Here is a 20,489-nt window from a genome sequence, read left to right as displayed (position 1 = left end):
CATGAGGATTAAATGAGATGAGTAGAAAGGTGTGCTCCTCTTCATGGGCCTGGAATTACACCGTCTACTTCCCTTGTGGTGCCCACTCTCTCCCCACATATGGTGACACCCTTACCAGGCCATGGGTACCAGGCGACCAGAGACTGGGGCTGGGTATACCCACAGTCCAATGCGGTGCCGAACACATCGTTGGTGAGTGGGAGCTCAGTGCACACGAGCATAAGACTGCCTTGCCCTTTCATGGCCCTGCATCTGCCAACCCCAGGCCATCGTTATAAGACCGGTCGCAGTGGCCCGACGGGGTCGCAGTGGCCCGACGGGGTCGCAGTGGCCCAGTGGGGTCGCAGTAGCCTGATGGGGTCGGTTCTGTCTCTGAGCCCACTGTTCCCCTCCAGTTGGTTTCTTTGTCGTTGGCATGACTTGGTGGGCCCATGGAGTATGCCCGTCTTTGTAAACGAGGCTGCTTGCAACTTCAGGCTTCACAGGCCCTTCCTGCAGCCCCAAGACCACCGGGGCCCCTGCCTCGCCGCCCCCCCCCCCCCCCACGTAAGTCCCTCGCTGGTGATACAAGAGGAATGCAACCCAGCAGGAGGCAGACATGCTGGTTGTTCTGGGAGGAGATCAAGAGGGCAAAATGGGGCGGCAGAGGCCACTGATACAACAGGGGGAGACACCGGAGGAGGGGCCTGGACCCTCCTTTGAAACAGCTGTGCTGCTCATTTTAATCCCGCCGGCCTTAGCCAGCCTGGGAGAATGAAGGGCAGGGGTGGGAGGGAGGATGCAGGGGACACACAGAGGCCCAGCTGTGGATGGGGTGCAAGTCCTAAACATTGTCTGAAACTTTTCTGTGCCATCTGTCCAGCTCACTGGCCCCAAAGTTGAAATGTGAAGGTCATGCCAGGCCTCTAAGTGGTTGCATCTCAGAACTATGCTAACAGCTACGGAGGAAACTTATTAAGATACCTTAGGACCCTGACATTGTATGCCCCTGGTGCTAGCTTGGACAGGGGACAGGGAGGGGGACGACACCCCATCTCCACTCACTTACTCCCCTCTTCTATTCCATAGCCTCCCCTCCAAGACCAGAGTCCTGTTCCTTCCCATATGTGTGTACGTAGAACTTGCTAGGATCCCCTGGCTGCCTCTGGGGTCCTCCGTCCCCTGGCAGACCTTCCTTTGGGGGCAGAGGAACCCAGCCTGTTTTCTCGCCAGGGCCAATCAGTGTCTTATAAGCCCCTGCTTTCTGCCCAGAGAGCAGCCGGCCCTGGGCAGCAGGTTGCCATTGAATGGATTGTGGGATTGTGCACTCGTCCTGGGGCCACCTGGCTACCTGGGTTCCTGCTGAGCATCCGTGACGCACCGCTGTCGTACTTTCCCTGCAGGTCCTTTAAGAGGAGCGATCCTGTTAACCCGTACCACGTAGGTTCCGGCTACGTCTTTGCACCAGCCACCAGTGCCAACGACAGTGAGATATCCAGCGACGCACTGACTGACGACTCCATGTCCATGACGGACAGTAGCGTGTAAGTATTCTGGCGTTCCCATCACATGCTTGGCATGTGATTCACAGGATCGGCTGGCCAGAGTCCTCAGCCATCCTCACCTGGCTTTGCAGATCCCATCTGTGGACATGTGTTTGGTGGTTGAGGAGGGTGACATGGCAGGTGGGGTGGTGGTAAGCTTAGAGCCTTGAAGGGAAGGTTGGGTGGTACCTTAACAGAAGAAAACTAAGGTAACGTATGGAAGGTTGAGATCTATACATTTGAGTGTAACCACACATCTTTTGGTTGTCATTTTGCCTGCCTTCCCTGTGGGCACAAGTGCTGGGTTGGCCTTGAAAGCCAGGTTCTATAGAACCAACAGGTGGGGGACAGGGTGGCGTCAAAAGGGTTTGTGTTTAGTTCATTGTTTTTGAAGGAAAAGGCATGGAAGGTGTGAGTCCAAAAGTGTCAGTTTCCCTCATGAATGCGCTCACGTGGACATCGTTCAACTGAATAAGTCTCGGTGGATGCCTGCTCTGTGTCGGGTGGGGGGTTCTGCCCCAAGTTTGGGTTCCCTCCAAAGTCCAGCCTGATCTTGGCTCTTTTGCAGATGGGTGGCTTTGATTTCTGAAAGCCATGCAAGTCATCAGGGTGGTCTGCTGAGGTCGGCAGGGCAGCGGGCGGGGTCATGCTTTGAGCTTTAGGTCATTTGTGGTCATGCATGGAGGCGAACAGCAGACATTCTATGTGAATTCCAGTGTGTGTGTGGGGGGGGGGGGGGCGCGGTGGGCTGGGTATCCCCATCTCCTGCCATCCCTTGGGAGTCTGATGCCGGAGGCTGGAGGGAGAGCCTGGCCTTGGGCAGAACTTCTCAAGACCTTTCACCCAGCACCGGTCGAGAACCACCATTCTGGACTTGCTCTTCGCAGGCTCTCCCACAGATGTTTTCAGTAGGACCTTCTCCCGCTCAGGGAGCAGTTTTAAAAGGCAAGCCCGTTGAGCTGTGTGAGTTCTGGCGCACTTAGAGTGTGTTCCTTTCACCTTCCTAAAAACCGGGCTGCCTGTTCTTCCAGTTTGTTTGAGATTATATGGTTTTTATTGGCCAGTGTCCTGTTGCTTGGTCTCTGGCATGGAACTAGTTAGAAGGAAAGTTGATGAGGCTGGTTTGGGACTCTGCTATTGGTTAAAATCCTGGTGGCTTTTATTGTGTCACCTCAGATTCCCCTGGTGGTGAAGGGAGAAATCCTTAAGATGAAGCATCCTACTTTAATAAAAGAATAGCAGTTTTGCCTTGAGAAGCAGTAAGTGAGGGTACACATCTTTCCTCCAATGTGGAGGAATGAGGAGTTCCACAGAAATAAGTCAGACTGAACTCCTTCAATATCCATGTTGAGAAAAATGATCCTTTGATGGACATAGTTCTTAATACATTTTTACTCTGTCTTTATGGAATAGTATTAGGTAGGCATAATTTATTTCTTGATCCAAATAATTAATATCAAAATCTGTTTTTGTACTACGTTGTATTATCTCATAGATTATCAGGTTATATCAGGCTATCTGCCCCTACACGTGGTATTGTGCGCCCCCCCATTTACTTTTTTTTTAATGTACATTTTATTGACTTCACAGAGGAAGGGAGAGGGAGAGATCGAAACATCAGTGAGAATCATTGATTGGCTGCCTCTTGCATGCCCCCAACTGGGGATCGAACTTGCAACCCAGGCATGCGCCCTGTAATCAGGATTTTAAAAAGATTCCCAGGTGATTCTAATGTGCAGCCAAGGTTGAGAACCACTGTCCTAGACCAGTGGTTGGCAAACTCATTAGTCAACAGAGCCAAATATCAACAGTACAACGATTGAAATTTCTTTTGAGAGCCAAATTTTTTAAACTTAAACTATATAGGTAGGTACATTGTTATTAACTTAATTAGGGTACTCCTAAGGCTTAGGAAGAGCCACACTCAAGGGGCCAAAGAGCCGCATGTGGCTCGCGAGCCGCAGTTTGCCCACCACGGTGACCATAGGTCGATGCTCAACCACTGAGCAACACCCCTCCCATTTTCAAAATGAGTTTTTCTTTTCCTGGTCACCCTGCCTGCTTATGTATGTTTATTTGTTTGCTGCCGTTGTGTGCTTGCTACTGGTAGCATTACTCCTTCAGCTTTTGTTGTTTTGTGGGTTGCGCGGGAGTGGTAGCATTATGTGAAATAGGTTAAGTCGGATTTGAATGAGGGCCTTGAGTGACTGCAAAGTCAAAGGTAGTTTGCGGAAGGCTTCTGTTTAGTTTCCTTAGAGACTGTTTTGGCCGGCTTGCTGGTCCTTGCCTGCATTTATTTCATTTCCACCCCCATCTGTGTTCTTCTGGCTTCATGATGAGATAGCTGGGGGCGTGGTCCCCATACATGGTTGAGCCTCACAAGACCCAATCGGGAAGGTAGGCCGTCCTGTGACTGACAGGTGGAAGTAAGGTCCACGCTGCCATAGCTTCTCATGGCAGGACCGGCCTCCGCTCCAGGCCAGACACCGGCCCCTGCCCTTTGCCTCTCCCCTTTCCCCACGCACCCACATTTCCAACGTGAGATGTGTTATTAAGACCGGTGGGTAATGAGACCTTTGAGTTTCTTTTTCTTTTTATTTATTAGTGATCACCCACACTGCTGCTTTTTTAATGGGTTGGGGGGAGGGATAGGAGGGAGCAAGTTCTAACTTCTCCCCCGCACCCTCCCCCGTCACCCCTCTTCTTTCATCCCCTTCCCAAAAGAAAACCTTCCTCGCTTTTACAGAGGTGACTTTAAAGCCCCCCAACCCCCCACTTTAGCTAAAGAACTTGCAGGCCTGGAGCCGGGAGAGCCTCTCCTCTCGTGGGATCGGACAGGTGGCCTTTGCGAGCCAGCTGTTCTGGGCAGAAGGTAAGTGTGGCCAGTGAGGTCCACTTCACATGGAGGCAGAGCCCTCACTTAGTGGCTTTCTCGCTGGGGCACAGGACATTCCCTTGGGCCCCCACTGGCAGGACCTCGGGGATCCCGCCTAGGGTGAAGCTGCGTGGGCTTGGGGGTGAGGAAACCAGGATGCCAGCCTCAAGAGCAGGTGCCTGGGAGGGCCGGAGACCTGGGGGCCCAGCGCTGGGTGCGTGCCTCCTCCCAGCCAAGGGGGCGGGTATCAGATGGGGCCGCGACAGCTGGACCCGCTGGGCCTTCCTGTGCCAGCCGGGAGCGGACATCCTCTCTCGGGAGTGGTTCGTCCAGGGGCTCCGCCTGGTGCTGCCCAGAGTGGGGGACAGAGGGGTCTCCAGAGCCCATCAGATGGGCTGAGTGTTTGGGCTTAGACGTTTCTGTGGGTGTCAAGCTGCCAGGCACTGGGCGTCCCCGGGGCCCTCCCCGCGCTCCTGCCCAGCGGACTTGGCGTGCCCTGAGTGCATGTGATCTGCCCAGTGTCGGGCGGGTCACCCAGGATTCCCAGGGCTGGGATCAGACCCCTCCTCAGAGCTCTGCCAATTGTGGGCCTGGCGCACATGAGAGTGGCGAGCGAGGAATAAAGTGTGCGGGGGATGAAAAGCCGAACTGAATCGCTTTCAGCCCATTGTTCATCCGGGGAAGCTTAGAGGGGATAAGAGGGTAGCAGGCCCTTTGAAATTTCCTTGAACAAGTGAATAGGAGCGCCCCATAAAGCATGAAAAGGCCCTGGCTGTTTCTCCTGGCCACAATGGCCGGCTCGGGCGGGGAGGGGGGCGGCCAGGGGCGGGGAGGGGGCCGGCTGCCCTGCTGGGAGCTGAGGAGGGGAGGTGACTGAGGAGGGGTCGAGGGGGTCACGGGCGGCCTTCAATAGACTCCAGAAGGTTGGAGTTCATTAGACACAAGCCCGGGGAGGCCATCGTCTCATTGGCGATAGAACCAATGAAGTCCCGGGGCCTTTGCAGGGGCCTGGGTGGAAGTTGGGCAGGGCCAGCCTGCACTTGCTTGTTCCAGGGGCAGCGGGGCCTGGAGGTCCGGTGCGGGCGGGGATTTAAAGAAACCAAGGCTGGCTTCTGTTTTCCCGCCAAGTAAAACGCCCTGTTAAGGATGGCTGGGACGGGGGTCCCGAGAGGCCTCTGAGAAGGCCCTTTTATGAGCCTATTACTCTGAAACCCACATTCTCGGAAGAAATGGCTTTAAAATTTTTTTCTTTTTCTTTTTTTGAAAGTTAGCTGCCAGATTCCCAGCCAAGTCCCAAGCCCCGTCTTTGGAGTCTGGGGGGGTGGGGGCGTCCGCTGGGCATTCCCGGGCCTCAGGCCTAGGAGGTGGAAGCCAGAGGCTGGAGACCTCAGCAGCAGCAGGTCCCTGCCCCCCAGGTGTGCCCTGTGTTAGGTGGCAGGCATCGTGTGTGCCACGTGCAGCAGCTGGACTTGAAGGCCGTGTCCGCCCCGGGTGTCCCCAAATCAGTGCAGGACGCTCCCCTCGCGTCCCACACAGAGGGCAGCGCGGGTTGTTTTATTTATTTATTTTTATTTCCCTATATCTTATTTATGGGTTTACTTTGGACACCAGTGAAAGCCTCCGTGTGAACTTCAAATATTACCTTATCTTACAAACCGGGCTTTTGATGTTGGCTGTGATCAGAGGCCCTCTGAGAGGCTGCCAAATGGAACTGAGCGTGGACGCCTGAGCGCGGGAGCCGCTTTCAAAGTCCCTGGAAAACGACATTCAGGTTAGGCCGGGCACCACCGCGGAGTCAAAAGGCTAAGCTAATTGGCTTGGCTTAAATGGCAGCTAAATGGAGTCCACACTTCAAACCCGGTGCTCCCAGAAACAGCTGGGCCCTTCTGGGCCCGGCAGCGGCTCGTTAGCTCACATGTCCGTAATGAAAGGAGGCCGTGTAGGGACCGGCGCGCGGCTTCAGCTCGCAGTTCTGAGCAGCCAGGAAGCTGATCATAGACTTTAGAGCCCGAATAAAAAGGAGAGAGGCCCACTTTTGGAATGAGGGGCTGTTTTGGAAGAAGATGCTTGGCGAGGGGAGAATTAGAGCCATATTTCCTTGCAGGCGCCTGTCAGGCCTCTTGGAGCCTCAGAGTTGAAATCTCCCTTTTCCTGCACTTGGCTCCATCAGCTGCCCTGGGGGATGGGGGTGCTGGTGGTGGAGTCGTGGTGGTGGTGGTGGTATGGGGGTGCTGATGGTGTTGTGTGTGGGGGGGGGGGGCGTTGGTTGGTTGAGGCAGTGCTTAAAAACCATAATTTGATCATTTGTTCCTTTGGCCTTCAAATGGGCCAGCGAACTGCTTCCTCTCACCCCCATACTTATGTTCCCCAATTCTCTTTTCTTTCTACCTCATATGGGAAAAGACAAACGTCAGAAAGCCTGACCACTGATTTACGTCTGGGAAGAAAGGAGAAAAGACTACTAGAGGACAGAGTCTTGGGGGAGATGGGCGGGTCACAGTGGGGTCATGGGGTGCTTGACTCCTGGCCCCCAAGATTGTCGGGAAGAGGCCTAAAGCAGAGACATCCACCCTCTTAAGTCCCGGAAAAGGGTTGCTGGCCAAGAGAAAGGCAAGGACTGGCCTTGCAGCCCTGAGGCAGCAGGAGATGGTTAGACCAACATGAACCCCAAGTTGTGGGCCCTCCACTATCCACCGCCCCCCCTTACCCCACAGGGGTTTAGGTTAGCGACCAGGAGATACACCTGGCATGCCCCCTAGCCAGTGAGTATCAAGTGGTGGGAGAGGACTTTCCAGAATGTTCACCAGGTCTCCCATGGGTCCCTTCAGCATATAATGCACCCCTATGTTCAGTCAGGAGCTTTGCCTCCCCAGTCGAGGAAGGTGTAGGTGGTTGAGACACCTGCTCTGGAGCCCGCAGTGGCTTGGGTTCTGATCCATGGACTGCCCACTGCTGACTGTGACGCTGATCATCTAGATGTGGTGGAGTTGGGGTTTTGTGGGAACGGAGTTGGGCTCTATGTTAGGAACGTCTGACCCCCAGTAGGAACTCAGTGTGGGGGGCCAGCAGCCTTGGTTGGAACCCATCACCTGGTTTCCTGCTCACTCGGTATGCCCTGGAGAGCCCGGGGTTCTCTCCCTTCCCAAGGTGAGAACATTGAGTGTCGGTACATAAGCTCCAGGTGGGCACTAAGCTTCTGCACTTGGACCCTTTATCCTCCCTGGCCTCCAGGGCCCCGTCCAGTCCCCGGCCTCATGAGCAGGAGACTGTCTGGGCGACCTGACCTGTGCTGGCAAGTGGCTGCCACTTCCCCCAGCGCTTGCTGCCTCTGCCCTGGGCCTTGCCCTTGCCCTTGCCCTTGCCCTTGCCCTTGCCCTGGGACAGGACTCAGTGTGTCTAAGGCCTTTAGATCCTGCTCTCCTTCTGCCCTGCACCTCGATACGATGATCCTTCATGTGCTTCTCAGCCAGGTTTGGCTAGCAGATCACTGATCTGTGCCCCGTATCATCCCCGGTATCATCCCCGCCAAGGCCCTGTCCGGCCTTGGTCAGCAGACTTCCGGAAAACGCAGCCACTGGAATCCTAGGGCCTCGCAGACCAGGGGCCAGAGGTCAGCCGCTGGCTCCCTCCTGCGTCCTTTTAGGCACTGCTGGTTCCACCCACTGCTCCCTCCCATGCACAAAACACCAGGGAAAGGGAACAGCCAGACCCCTCATTGCAATGCTGCCAGCCTCCAAGGATGATGCAGGGGGGAGCTGTGTGACCATGAGGCTTTCAGCTCCGGAAGGGACAGTGAGGGGAAAGTTGTACCCCCTTGACCATTCGGCTGCTCTCAAGAATCAAGTTCTCTTCTAAAAAGCCACAGCCACGTCAGGTTGTGTTTCTGGTGGAGACTGGCCGGAGTCCCGAGTGCAGGCGTTTCTTACCTCTTCCGCCCATGTTTTTCAAATACCACGAGGGAGGACGTAGGGGCCCGTGCTGCCTTCATTCGGGCCTTTGCCAGGACATCGTTGACAATACACTTCCCTGTGAACCACCTGGCATGCCCACAGCCAGTGAGCACTAAGTGGTGAGGGGCCAGGGCTGAAATTGCAACACCCTTCCCCCCGCCCCGCCCAGTGGTCCTCTCTCCCCATTTCCTGCCGTGTGTTTCATCATGGTAATTACCACCTCTGACATACTACAGGTTTTGCTTTTTTATTTTTGTTTATTGCCTGGGCACCCATTAGGATAACGCTTCATAGGCCGTCCTCTGCATTTTTCCCTGCTCGTTTGCCCAGTGCCTAGAACGAGGTTTGGCACATGGTAGGTATTCAGATACTGCAATGAACTGCACAGAATGCCACAGACTAGGGGCTTTGTCTCTATGCCCACCTTGGTCATGTCTCTGAGACTTGGTTGGTTGGGATTGGAGCTGAGGGAAGGGAAAAGCCCGAGGTTACCCTGCTGGTGATTTGTACGAGGAAGACATTTGGAAACGCCTGGGAGGGTGAGGTCGGAGAGTTGCGCAGCTTCACTAACGCCTGGCCTGGCCCTGGTACGCGCCAAAAGGCACACCTGGTTTCCCGATTCGGGGTAGTGTGTTGTGGTGGCAACAGATTCTTGGGACGACCAAAAGGGTCTTAGGATCTCCTGCTTCGGGCACCTGTAAAATGAAGCATCTTCATTCTGGCTGGGCTGGCTGGAGTGGAACCCAGTTCTGCGAGAACAGCCCGAGAGAAGAGCTTACCACCCTCTTTCCAAGTCGGGGATCCTGAATCCGAGAGGGAGCCATTTCCAGAGATGGTTGACGGGCAGGGGCTTGGCAGTGTGATGGTGGATGACTTTCCCACAGGGACAGCCATGGCCCTGGGACAGGGTGCACTCTGGGAGGTGTGTGGCCCCGTCCTCAGTGGGATCTGAGCTTCCTGATGCTGACAGCATCTCGTGAGCCTGCGGGTTCTGTCTTTTCCCTTCCCTTAGAGATGGAATCCCTCCTTACCGCGTGGGGAGTAAGAAACAGCTCCAGAGAGAAATGCATCGCAGCGTGAAGGCCAATGGCCAAGTGTCTCTACCTCATTTCCCGGTGAGTATAGCCTAGAGGGGGAGGTAACTGTTTTCAGCCACTAAGAAAAGGGGTGGGAGGAGGAGGGGCATAGAGACAGTAGGAGGGGCAGTGCTGGGCCTGCTGGGAACAGGATGGGGAGGGAAGACCAGCAAGGAGTGCTTACGTGGTTCGTTGGGTTGTGATGCTGAGCAGAGGGGAGCTTGACATGACCCTCCTGAACCCTCCCATCTTCTCGTTCATAAAAGAAAATTCTCTACGAGAAAGAAAACAAAGCAGTTCCTCTGGGAAACCAGGACTTGATAGCAGATCGTCCACACGTCTCCTTGGTGCCACCTCAGTGGGAGCATCCTGAGGGCAGGGAGTTTTGTCTCTTCTTAGCCTCCCTGTTCACAGAAACGAACAGTGCCTGGCACATGATAGGTGCTTGTTGATTGATCGATTGAATGAATGAATGAATGAGGAAAAGGAGGCTCGAGGAATCTGCTTCCTGTGGGAGGAAAATTTCATCCCTAGGACATTCTTGTGTTGACGGCATGGCTCAGTCGTTTCCATCATCCATGTATCTATTGACTTGGCCATTTCTCCTACTGGCCTGAGGCCCTGGAGGGCAGCGATAGATCTTGTCTGTTTCCAACCCCAGCACGCGGCTCAGTCCCTGCCGTAGGCTCTGCACCTAATGCTGCCGAATGAGTGACGTGTTGGCAGCGAGGGTGGCAAACAGCTTCTTCCTGCGGTTGCGATGAGAGGCCAGCATGGCATGAAGGGCCCCTCTGTGCCTCCCTTCTCTTTCCGTGTCCTGGAGGGCAGCCAGCACGTGCCCCTGTGCGTTTCAGGAGCTGTGCTTCTGGCAGTGCTCTGAGGTGCAGGTGGCAAGGGTGCCACCCCTGGGGTCGGGGGTGGGGGGGGTGGGGGGGGGAGAGTGCCCATTTTAGAGCAGCATCTGTGTTCACGAATCCTTCCCGAGAATCCAATTGGTCCATGGGTTATGTTGCATTTGGAAAATTAACACTTGGAATTGCTACTCCTGTGTTGCATCAGTGCACAGATTGTAGCCAGAGCAGCTCGCTCTGAAACCTTGCACAGTCCGGGGCAGACCGAGCTTGTCCTAAAATTAGCACATTAAGAGTGCTTTTCTGGGGACCTCCAGCATCTCCCTCCTCAGTAGCTCTACCCCCCACATACAACAGTATTGATGATATAAACATTTTTTGACAGGGCAGGGGTCTATGTGTATTAATAAAGGAAACTTCTAACGCCCTGGCTTGTAAGTTAGACGCTTCTGTCCTGGGGTGCAGACCAAGTTCTCCAGGAGGCAGCCCCGTGGTGGGGGAGAGGGGAGAAGAGCCATCTCCTACCGAGGGGGGCAGGCTTTCTGTCCCTTCAGCAGGGTCTGCAGCTAAACGGTCACCAGGCGAGGCCCACCCATCTGCCAGGGGGAAGGCTGGCCTGCCCACGTCGGCCTTCTGCTGCCCCCACCGCACCCCAAAGAAAAGGGCAAAGCAAGAGGGAAATGAGGAAGGAGGCAGGACTCCGGGGAGGAGGTGGGCGGGAGGAGGGTGGGCGAGATGACAGGAGGAGAGAAAGCCGGGCGGCTGTGGGGGTTCTCTCTGTTTGCTGCTTTTGGCAGGCGAGCTCGGTGCCTTTTTATATTCCGCACTTGATTTGGAGATGCTCCCTTTCCCTTGATAGAGCAGCTTCAGGCAGCCAAACTCAGCAGTGTTCTGCTACTAGCCCGCAGCAGCTTTCTTCATTTTCTGTACAAAGAGCTGGGGAGGGGGCGGGGGAAGCAGGCAGATCTAGGACAGTGTTGAGACAACACCGCCTCAAAGGTGCGCAGTGTGCGGCCAGGAAATAAATTACCGCTCCTTCTGATCCGGCCGCGTGACTCCCTTTCTTCCCTCCCTCTGCCTCCCCCCCACCTCCCTTCCAATCTTATTTTTTTTAATTTCCAACTCCCTTTCTGTTTAGACTCTACTTTTTATTCCTTGAGTTGGGCTCTCTCCCCTCCCCACCTCAGAGGCTGCCTCCTTTTTTTTGATGTTTGACAACAGTCTTTGAAGATTTTCGACTTCAGAGTAGCTACTGATGGGCTGGTTGTACTACAGAGAGAACAAGCGGGGCCTCTCGGAGTGCGACCAACTGCTCCTGCCCAAGGCAAACGCTGGTGGGGACCATGGCACTCCATGAGGCCACGGCGCCGGCACATAAAGCTCCCCGGCAGCCCGGCCTCGCTCTGCCCGGACCTGAAGCCGTCGAGCACATCGCCAGCCCGGGCAGCTCCGGCGCGGCCACCACGGGCACCGCGCGCCCAGCCGGCTCAATGTGCCCGTGTCTCTCCCTGCACCCTGTAGAGAACCCACCGCCTGCCCAAGGAGATGACCCCCGTGGACCCCGCCGCCTTCGCGGCCGAGCTGATCTCCAGGCTGGAGAAACTGCAGCTGGAGCTGGCGAGTCGGCACAGCCTGGAGGAGCGGCTGCAGCAGATGCGCGAGGTAGTGCCGGCCCCGCCCCGCCCCGCCCCGCCCGGCCCCATGCGTGCCTGGGTCCCCCCTGCTCACGGCCCCCCTCTGCTGCCTTCCCTTCCAGGATGAAGAGAAGGAGGGGTCCGAGCTCGTGCTGGGCTTGCGGGAGGGGGCGCCCCCCCAGCACCCCCTCTCCCTCCTGCCCTCCGGCAGCTACGAAGAGGACCCGCAGACGATTCTGGACGACCACCTGTCCAGGGTCCTCAAGACCCCGGGCTGCCAGTCCCCCGGCGTGGGCCGCTCCAGCCCCCGCTCCCGCTCCCCCGACCACCACCATCACCAGCCGCTGTACCACCCCCTGCTCCCCCCTGGGGGCAAGCTGCCCCCCGCCGCCTCGCCAGCCGGCTGCCCCCTCCTCGGGGCCAAGGGCTTCGTGACCAAGCAGACCACGAAGCACGTCCACCACCATTACATCCACCACCACGCCGTCCCCAAGACCAAGGAGGAGATGGAGGCGGAGGCCGCACAGCGGGTGCGCTGCTTCTGTCCCGGGGGCCCCGAGTATTACTGCTACCCCAAGTGCAAAAGCCACCCCAAGGCTCCGGAGCCCGGGCCTGCCGAGCAATTCGGGTAAGTGTTCGGGAGTGGGCTGTCCCAGTGGGGCTTCTCCCAACCACAGCCCTGGGCAGGTGTGGGGTGAGGTCAGAGGTCACTGGGCGTTTTGCTTCCAGGAAGAGGGGCACAGGGTAGGGAGGCAGGGGGAACAGGTGCATCTCGCCCCCCACCGTCCCATCTGCCCCGCGGGGGCGTCCCAGAGAGGTAAGGGGTGTGGTTGTTGGTTCCCCGCAGCGGCAGCCGAGGCAGCACCCTGCCCAGGCGCAGTGGCAGAGCCGCCCAGCCCGGCCCGGCCCCGGCCGCCAGGGAAGGAGCCGGGCTGCAGCTGCCCAGGGAGGACGGAGACAGGTCGCAGGATGTCTGGCAGTGGATGCTGGAGACCGAGCGGCCGAGCAAGCCCAGGCCCCATAGGTAAACACGCCGCCGCCGGCGCCACCCCCAGAGGGCCGGGCAGTCCGGAGGTGTGGTGGGTTGGCTATTTTTGCCGTCGGCCGGAAGCAAATGTAACTGTTTGCTCCTGCCATCTTAATATTAAGCGTTGGCCTGAGCAGACCACAAAAATGCCATGTTTTGGCAACGCCCCCGTCTGTGTTATGGTAGTTATTTTTTCTTCTCTCTCTGAAGGCAGAATAGAGAAGTTGCTCTTGAAGTCACATTTTCCAGTTTTTCTAACCCAATTTCTTTTTCCTTCTGCTTTCTCCTCCCTTTTTGTTCAGTGCCCAAAGCACAAAAAAGGCCTCCCCGCTGGAGTCCGTCCGTGTGCCCCCCGCCGAGCGAGCCAGCCGGCACCACCTGTGGGGGGGCAGCAGCGGGCACTCCCGAGCCGCCGCCCGCGCCCACCTGTTTACCCAGGACCCTGCGATGCCCCCCCTGACCCCTCCCAACACCCTGGCCCAGCTGGAGGAGGCCTGCCGCAGGCTGGCTGAGGTGTCCAAGCCCCCGAAGCAGCGGTGAGTGGAAGCGGCGTCCGAGGCGAAAGGCTGGCGCTGGGGGTGGAGGGCGTGGACGTAGAGACCTGGCCTATGGCCAAGGGAAGGGCCTTTTTCTGGCCGCATCACATTGTCCTCTCCAGCTTCTAGAAATGGTTGCCTTAAGTTTCATTCGTCCTGGAGAGCTAACCGGGATCTGTGAGGCCAGTCGTGCAGTCATTCCTTACAAATCCCATTCCTTACCCGGATCATGTAAGCCTGGTTCGATGAGCAAATGAGAAGCCATGACTGAGCCTGTGGGGCCTCTGGGGCCTGCAGCCCTCTGCCTGGCTCGCAGGGTCCGCCCCGGGTGCCCACTTGGGCTCAGGGGGGCCGTTCCCAAGGCCTCTTCCAGGCCTCCTGGAGCCCCTGCGGACACCAGGCCTCCGTTGGTCTCCCACGGCGGGGCGTCAGGTCTGTGTCTGTTCACAAGGCCACAGACAACCGTTTTCTGTCTGCTCCCCATCGGCCCTGGGCACGCAGGCGTCCCTCTGACCCTTTGCTCTGGCTGTGTCCTCAGGTGCTGCATGGCCAGCCAGCAGAGGGACAGGAACCACGCAGCCACTGGTCAGACGGGAGCCGCGCCCTTCTCCACCCCCGGCCTGGCCGCAGAAGAGTGAGTGTCGGTGCCGAGACCACCCTGTGGTTTTCGTTTCAGGGGTGTTCACAGTCGGCAGTTGGCGATTTTCGAAAACCTTTTTTAATATGTAACCACCCCGATTTTAACGTGTTAGTGACAAGGAACAGTAAATACAGCTGTTGCCATAAATTAGGATCCTGAAAAGCCTGCCTGCACTGAGCCACGCACTGACTTGCTCACAAGTGCTCCCCCCTGGAGCGCCGATGGCTCAGGGTCCCGGCACACTCTAATCAGAGGCTGAGGCCTCAAGCCTCGAGCAGGATGGATCAGAGGGCCCCCAAACCCGGACGCCAACGTCGCCCCCTGTAGCTCGCCAGCTAGCCATTGGGAAGCCTCTCTGTGCCACACGGAGCAGGAAGGTGGCTCGCCACCGTGGCAGAGATGGAGGGAGGGCGACCTTCGTTGTTTGGCTTGGGGAAAACAGCAGCTGCCCTCATGGCACTGTGATTCCTTTTGTAAATGTGCACGCTCACCACATGGACGGAGAGGCCTGGCTTCGTGTGATGACAGGATGGTGCGTGTAAAAGGAAATCTGCTGGAGAGAGCTGACCTGGGTCTGAATAATTAAAGTGTTTTTTTCTTAGCAGCTTTATCACGAGCAGTGAGCAGTGTTTGAAGTCCTGAGCAAGCCACCACCCTGGGCCCTTCTGTGTTAATTGGTTGACCTTAAGTCTACCAGCTGTTCTGGCCCACAGCTTGTTTTTGTTTTTAAGCCAGTCTGCAAAAACTCCAAATAAGTGGAGGGGGGTCGAAATGACTGTGGGCTCACCCCCCGCACACTGGGGGCTCTAGCCAGGCCATCCCAGGACGTGCACTGAGTTTGTCTCCAGTGTACCCTGAGCTGGAGTGTCCTTGTGGCTCTGTAATGTGTCTCCCCATTTGTGCTGACCTGAAAGAGACTGCTCTGTCCCCCTGTTTGGTAGTAGGAAGAAAAACAGGAGCAATTTGTGCAACTGAGGGATTTGCCCCTGCCTGTGCCCCACATGGTGACCTGGGTGGACTGCTCACCAGAGGTTGCCTCTGATATGGGGACCCCTGCAGCCTCACTTTACCTCTGGAGACAGTGTTTGGAGAGCGTGCGTGTGTGTGCGTGTGCGTGTGTGTGTGTGTTTCCGTGTTTGCTCGCGTCTTCAGATGCTGAGCTTGCTGTGTTCCATCTTATTTTCAGTCACAAAGAGCCAAAGAAGCCGGCAGGGGTCCACGCACTCCAGGCCAGCGAGCTGGTCGTCACGTACTTTTTCTGCGGAGAAGAGATTCCATACAGGAGGATGCTGAAGGCTCAGAGCTTGACCCTGGGCCACTTTAAAGAGCAGCTCAGCAAAAAGGGAAATTATAGGTAAGAGTCCCGTGGCTTCTTTCAGCTCCTGAGTTTGTTTGCTCAGAACCAAGAGCCAGAGCGACTTCCCTGGCCTGGCCAGACCTGGGGGGGCCACGAGGGCCTAGGAAGTGGGAGGTGGGGAGGCCGTGGGCGTGGGCTGCCGCCTGCCGCTCCATCCCTTCTCGTTTCCTCGCGCCCCTCACCACTCTCAGAAATAGCACCGCAGCGGCGGCGGCAGCAGGGAGGGCCTTTCTACCCGGTGAGCAGGATGCTGAGGAGAAAGGTGGCAGGAGGAGAGCTGGGCTTGGACCACCTTATGGGACTCTACCCGAAAGGGAGAGAGGTGGGGGCGGGGGGGGTAGAGAGAGACGGATACACAGACCGATCAGGAAAGACTGCTGTCCTGGCTTGGGCGTCAGAGAGACGTCCACACACTGAAGGCCTGGGGAAGGGCTGAGGCCATTGCCCGGAAACGCAGGCCGTGTTCCTCTTACTCAGCTGTCCTGCCTGAAGAGCTGCCTTCCTCTGTGTTAAGAGTCACGTGAAGCAGGGTGCTCTTCTGTCCATAACAAAGAGGGGGCAGGCCCGGCCCGTGTGGCTCAGTGGTTGAGCATCCACCTATGAACCAGGAGGTCACGGTTGATTCCCGGTCAGGACACATGCCCGGGTTATAGGCTCGATCCCCAGTGTGGGGCGTGCAGGGGGCAGCCGATCAATGATTCTCTCTCATCACTGATGTCTCTCTATCTTCCTCTCCCTTCTTCTCTAAAATCAATAAAGATATTTTTTAAAAAACAGAGGGGGCAGGACCTGTGGGTGGGCACTGGGTGGACAGGGTCCTAGGAGGGAATTGCCCGCCCTCTCGGCTTCCTTTCCGGCTCTGCACAGTGGAGATGCCCGCCCAGGCCTTCCAGGGACCCAGCCGGCCTAGAGCTGAGGGCCGCGGCATTGCTTGTTCCTTGGTGACTCCACCTTAGCTCATCCTCCTGCCCCTCCGTGGCCCTCCTCCCAGGGGACTATGTGTAGGCCTGGGACGAGGGGCAGGCAAGTACTTACCACCTGCCAGGTGGGCACGGGCTCCTGGACCCAGGCGATTCCACCTCCAGGGCCCCAGCACCCGTCACTTCCTGAGCAGCCACCTCCACCCAGCCTCGGATTTGGGCAGGGGCCCAAGGGATTGCTATTTCAGAGGAAGGGGTGGGGTTCGGGCCAGGACCCTGTCGGTGGCTGGGAGCAGGGCCTGGAGCTGGCCTCGTCCTTCCCATCGACACCTGGGCTGAGACAGTTCTGAGCCTGTTGGAGGCTTGGGGAGGGGGCCTGGCCGCCGCCTTTATCTGGACCGACACCAGGTGAAACTCATTCCACAGGGGCGCCTCCAGGGATCCGTTTTGATCTCGGCTTTGGCTCCGCCGGACTTGGGGGAACGGCAGGTGACCTTCAGGGACAGGGGCCACGGAGCGCTGAGCAGAGCAGCTGCAGGGGCGGCTGGGCGCCCAGCCACTCCGGCCACATCTGGCTCTGATTTCTTTTTCTGAGGCGCACTTAATAAGCCTGGCTTTGAAGCCGGGCCGGCCTCCCCTTTAATGCACAAAGACTTGCACAAACGGTCCGCGCTCACATTCTTTACTGATTGGATCAGCCTGTGGCCAGGCCCCTCCCAGCTCCTTATCGCTCTGCCTGCTCTCCTGGCCAGAGCGGGCCCCCCTCCTCCTGGGTCGAGGGGGCGCAGGGTGCCATGCCTCACCGCGCCCCCCCCCCCAGCAGGGATGATGCTCCAGCATTCAGTTCCCACCCCCACACCCCCCACAGGAAAAAGCCCGGGCAGCGGGGGACCTGGGCTGCGTTGAGTAATCTCACCGTGGCAGAGGTTCAAAAAGAGAACAGCCCCTCTCGACGTGCCAGACGCTATTGGTGCCAGATGTCAGAAGAAAGCAGCGTTTGCCACATAGAGTGTGTTGCCCTGGAAAAGCCCGCTGCTTGGGGGAGAGGAGGACAGCGAGCACGTTTGAAGTCCTGGGGGGCGGGGGGAGGTGCCGAGGGAACAGCGCTTCTCTCTTTTCTGGAAGAGGGTGCAATTATGTGAAAGGTCGTGGCGTGTTTGCCGTGAAAGCCGGCCTGGTGACCCCCAGGGGGTGGTGCTGGGGCTGAGGGTGGCATCGGAATTAGAGCCTCTCATTTGGAAAAGTAGCTCTTCCCACCATCCTGCCGGAGTCTCCTGGGCCCCCTCCCCTCCCACTGCTCACCATTCCTCCCAGCCCCGCAGACACCCCGACCCCTCCACACGCCGTTTCCACCACTGGCCCCTGAGTGCCGCGCGTCAGCTGGGCCGGGAACACGGAAAACAAAGGGCCTTGACTAAACCCAGCTGTCTGACTTGACTTAGTCTTATCTCCCAGGAAAGTATTTGGCTTGCCTTCATTAAAGAAGAAGAAAAAACGCAGCACAAAGCAAGGGGAATTGATTTTAAGAGAAAAGACAAGAACAAAATACAGCCATAACCCTGAGACGCAGTTGGATTTTTTAGAGCGGCCCCCCCGCCCCCGGGAACTGGGCGTGCTTAATCCAATCGAGGGGTGCCCCTCGCTGGGGACGGGAAGGAAGGGGCCTGGGAGGACACCGTTTCCGAGGGAGACTCCGAGAGAGGCCACCCGGAGAGACTGCTCATTTGAGGCCATACAATTAAACAGCCTTAGAAGAAAAGGCCGGGGCGGGATGAAAGAAACCTCTAATCAATGGGCATAATAGAAGGGCCTTCGTGTTTGACCCTGGAGGCGGGGGGAGAGGGGTGGCTGTCCCATGGCTGCACCAGAGACCAGCTGGTGGAGTTGGCACCTGGGTGCTGGAGGGGGAAAGATCAAGAGGAAGTCGGCCAGGTCAGGGTGGCTGGTCTGGGGTCCCTAAGGGACCCCTCTCTTGGCTGCAGTGGCAAATGGACTCTAGGCCTGCTTTGCCCTTCCCGTCGTCCCCCCCCCCCCCCCAATAAAAAAGAGGAGAAAAAAACAGCTGTACTCAGCAAGGTGCATTTTCCACAGCGTGAGTGGTGGTGACAGCAGCAGTCCTGGGTTGAGGGCCGCAGCCTCGGAGCTGTTTGCAGGGCAGTCCTGCCCAGGCTGCCGTCGCATGGGGTTCCCAGCTTTGCTCCCCGAGTGACCTGGCCTGCCTGTTTGTGCCCGTGGCTTGGGGAGCCATGAGTCCCCTCGGTCAGATAAGGGCCAAGGTTGACCTTCACCCCGGCTGTAGCCGCCTCCTCGCCTTCCCTTAGTGTTGCCCTGCGTTTCTTTCAAAGCAGAAAATGCAATTTTACCAAGATGCTTTTTGGGGTTTTCCTTTTAAGGTATTACTTCAAAAAGGCCAGCGACGAGTTTCCCTGCGGCGCGGTGTTTGAGGAGATCTGGGACGACGAGACGGTACTCCCCATGTACGAAGGCCGGATCCTGGGCAAAGTGGAGCGGATCGACTGAGTCTGCGGGTCTGGCCGTGGCCGGCCGTGCGAGCCCCACAGCGGTCTGGGACGGGAGCCACCGCCATGCGACACAAAGAAGGAATTTAAAAAAATAAAAATGAAGACAAAGTCTAGGGAAGAGCTGGCCACTGGGCCTTCGGAGGGTGGGGGGAGGGTGGTTTTTCATTATTCATGGGCTGGGTACTGAGATAAGAGCCTGAACTATTTATTAAAACCATGACCACTCCTGGCTATTGAAGATGCTGACTGTATCTGAGAGACGGCCATCCGTAATATATGACTTCCTAGGGACCTGGAACCCATAAACTAAGAGAAACTGTGTATAGCTTCCCTGAACAGGAGCCCTTACTGATATTTATTGAACAAGTGATAATCCCTGCCCCCAGTTTATGGATATGCTGCTTAAGCCACGGAAGGGGAGGCAGGAAGTTTTCGGGGTTCTATCTAAACTTGGGAGCTGAGCTCGGGGTGCAGGGATGGTTTCTTCGTTACCAGAGGGATCGCGCTCCGCCCTGCGTTTTCTCCAAGTGAAGATAGACGTTTCTAGTGGTGCCCTGCCATTGACACGCAGAAATCGGTGCATTTTTTTTTTTTTCTGTGCTGCTGTATTTTGTCAAAAAGGTCTTGAGGTTTGACTTACGTGGCAACATCACCGCCACTTGGGGGTCACCTTGTTGGATGTTCATTGCTGAGTTGGGGGATTCTTCTGGGGACCCCAAGTCATCCCGTAACATCCTCCAGCTCCCCACCAAGGCCCAGCGCTCAGTGCCTGAGGCCCGCAAGAACCTCGTGGTTCGCCGTGCGCTTATTGGAATAAATCCTTCTAGTCCCCTTTTTTCCTTTTTTAACTCTGCGCCACAGCCATTCTGGAAACTACCCCCTGCCCTGCCAAGAAGCGAAGAGCTGTGGGAAGACCTAGCAGCACCTTGTCCTCGACACCTTCGTTTGTCCTCCGGGTTTTGTATTAAGTTAATCTGTACATTCTGTTTGCCCCCATTACCTGTACTATACGTCTGTATATATCGTCCGGCGAAGGAGTATTAATCCACTATCTCTAGTGCTTGACTGAATCAGTACAGTACCTGTACCTGCACGGTGTCCCCATCCGTGTGTCGCCCTATATTGAGGGCTCGAGCTTTCCCTTGTTTTTTGAAAGGGGTTTATGTATAAATATATTTTATGCCTTTTTATTACAAGTCTTGTACTCAATGACTTTTGCCATGGCATTTTGTTCTACTTATACTGTAAATTATGCATTATAAAGAGTTCATTTAAGGAAAATTACTTGGTACAATAATTATTGTAATTAAGAGATGTAGCCTTTATTAAAATTTTATATTTTTCAAAGCGCTGGCCTCGTCTTGGAATTCCTGGGGTGGGGGCAGGGCAGAGGCAGCCCGTGTGTGTGAACACCGGCTTCATTTCCCACCTGGACTTCTAGCCACGCTGGGCCGGCCCTGGGATCTGAAAAGGGATTCCTTCACCTGGAGCCACCTGAGGATGCCTGTGGGCCAGACCATGGGCAGCGTTTCCTCCGACGCCTTCCTCCCACCATCTGGTCCGCCCCTTCCTCCCCGG

General features: G+C 56.6%; 1 protein-coding gene across 9 annotated transcripts in view; it reads left to right on the top strand.

Annotated features, from left to right (window-relative positions):
- AXIN2 (axin 2) overlaps nt 1–20,259 on the top strand; it is a 31,364-nt gene extending 11,105 nt beyond the window's left edge. For 7 of the 9 annotated variants that reach the window (XM_036340061.1, XM_036340055.1, XM_036340057.1 and 4 more), the window contains exons 3-11: nt 1,383–1,523; nt 9,361–9,463; nt 11,797–11,937; nt 12,032–12,537; nt 12,757–12,933; nt 13,239–13,472; nt 14,011–14,106; nt 15,299–15,466; nt 18,783–20,259. In XM_036340061.1, coding sequence (XP_036195954.1) covers nt 1,383–1,523; nt 9,361–9,463; nt 11,797–11,937; nt 12,032–12,537; nt 12,757–12,933; nt 13,239–13,472; nt 14,011–14,106; nt 15,299–15,466; nt 18,783–18,909 — 1,693 coding nt within the window. In that variant the 3' untranslated portion in view covers nt 18,910–20,259. The remainder of the gene's footprint in view (nt 1–1,382; nt 1,524–9,360; nt 9,464–11,796; nt 11,938–12,031; nt 12,538–12,756; nt 12,934–13,238; nt 13,473–14,010; nt 14,107–15,298; nt 15,467–18,782) is intronic. The other 2 variants (XM_036340062.1, XM_036340063.1) reach the window with 2 other exon arrangements.
- The last annotated feature ends 230 nt before the right edge of the window (nt 20,260–20,489 follow it).

Source organism: Myotis myotis, unplaced genomic scaffold (genome assembly GCF_014108235.1).
Source record: "Myotis myotis isolate mMyoMyo1 unplaced genomic scaffold, mMyoMyo1.p scaffold_m19_p_17, whole genome shotgun sequence".
Classification (NCBI taxonomy): domain Eukaryota; kingdom Metazoa; phylum Chordata; class Mammalia; order Chiroptera; family Vespertilionidae; genus Myotis; species Myotis myotis.
This window is presented reverse-complemented; position numbering and strand designations above follow the sequence as displayed.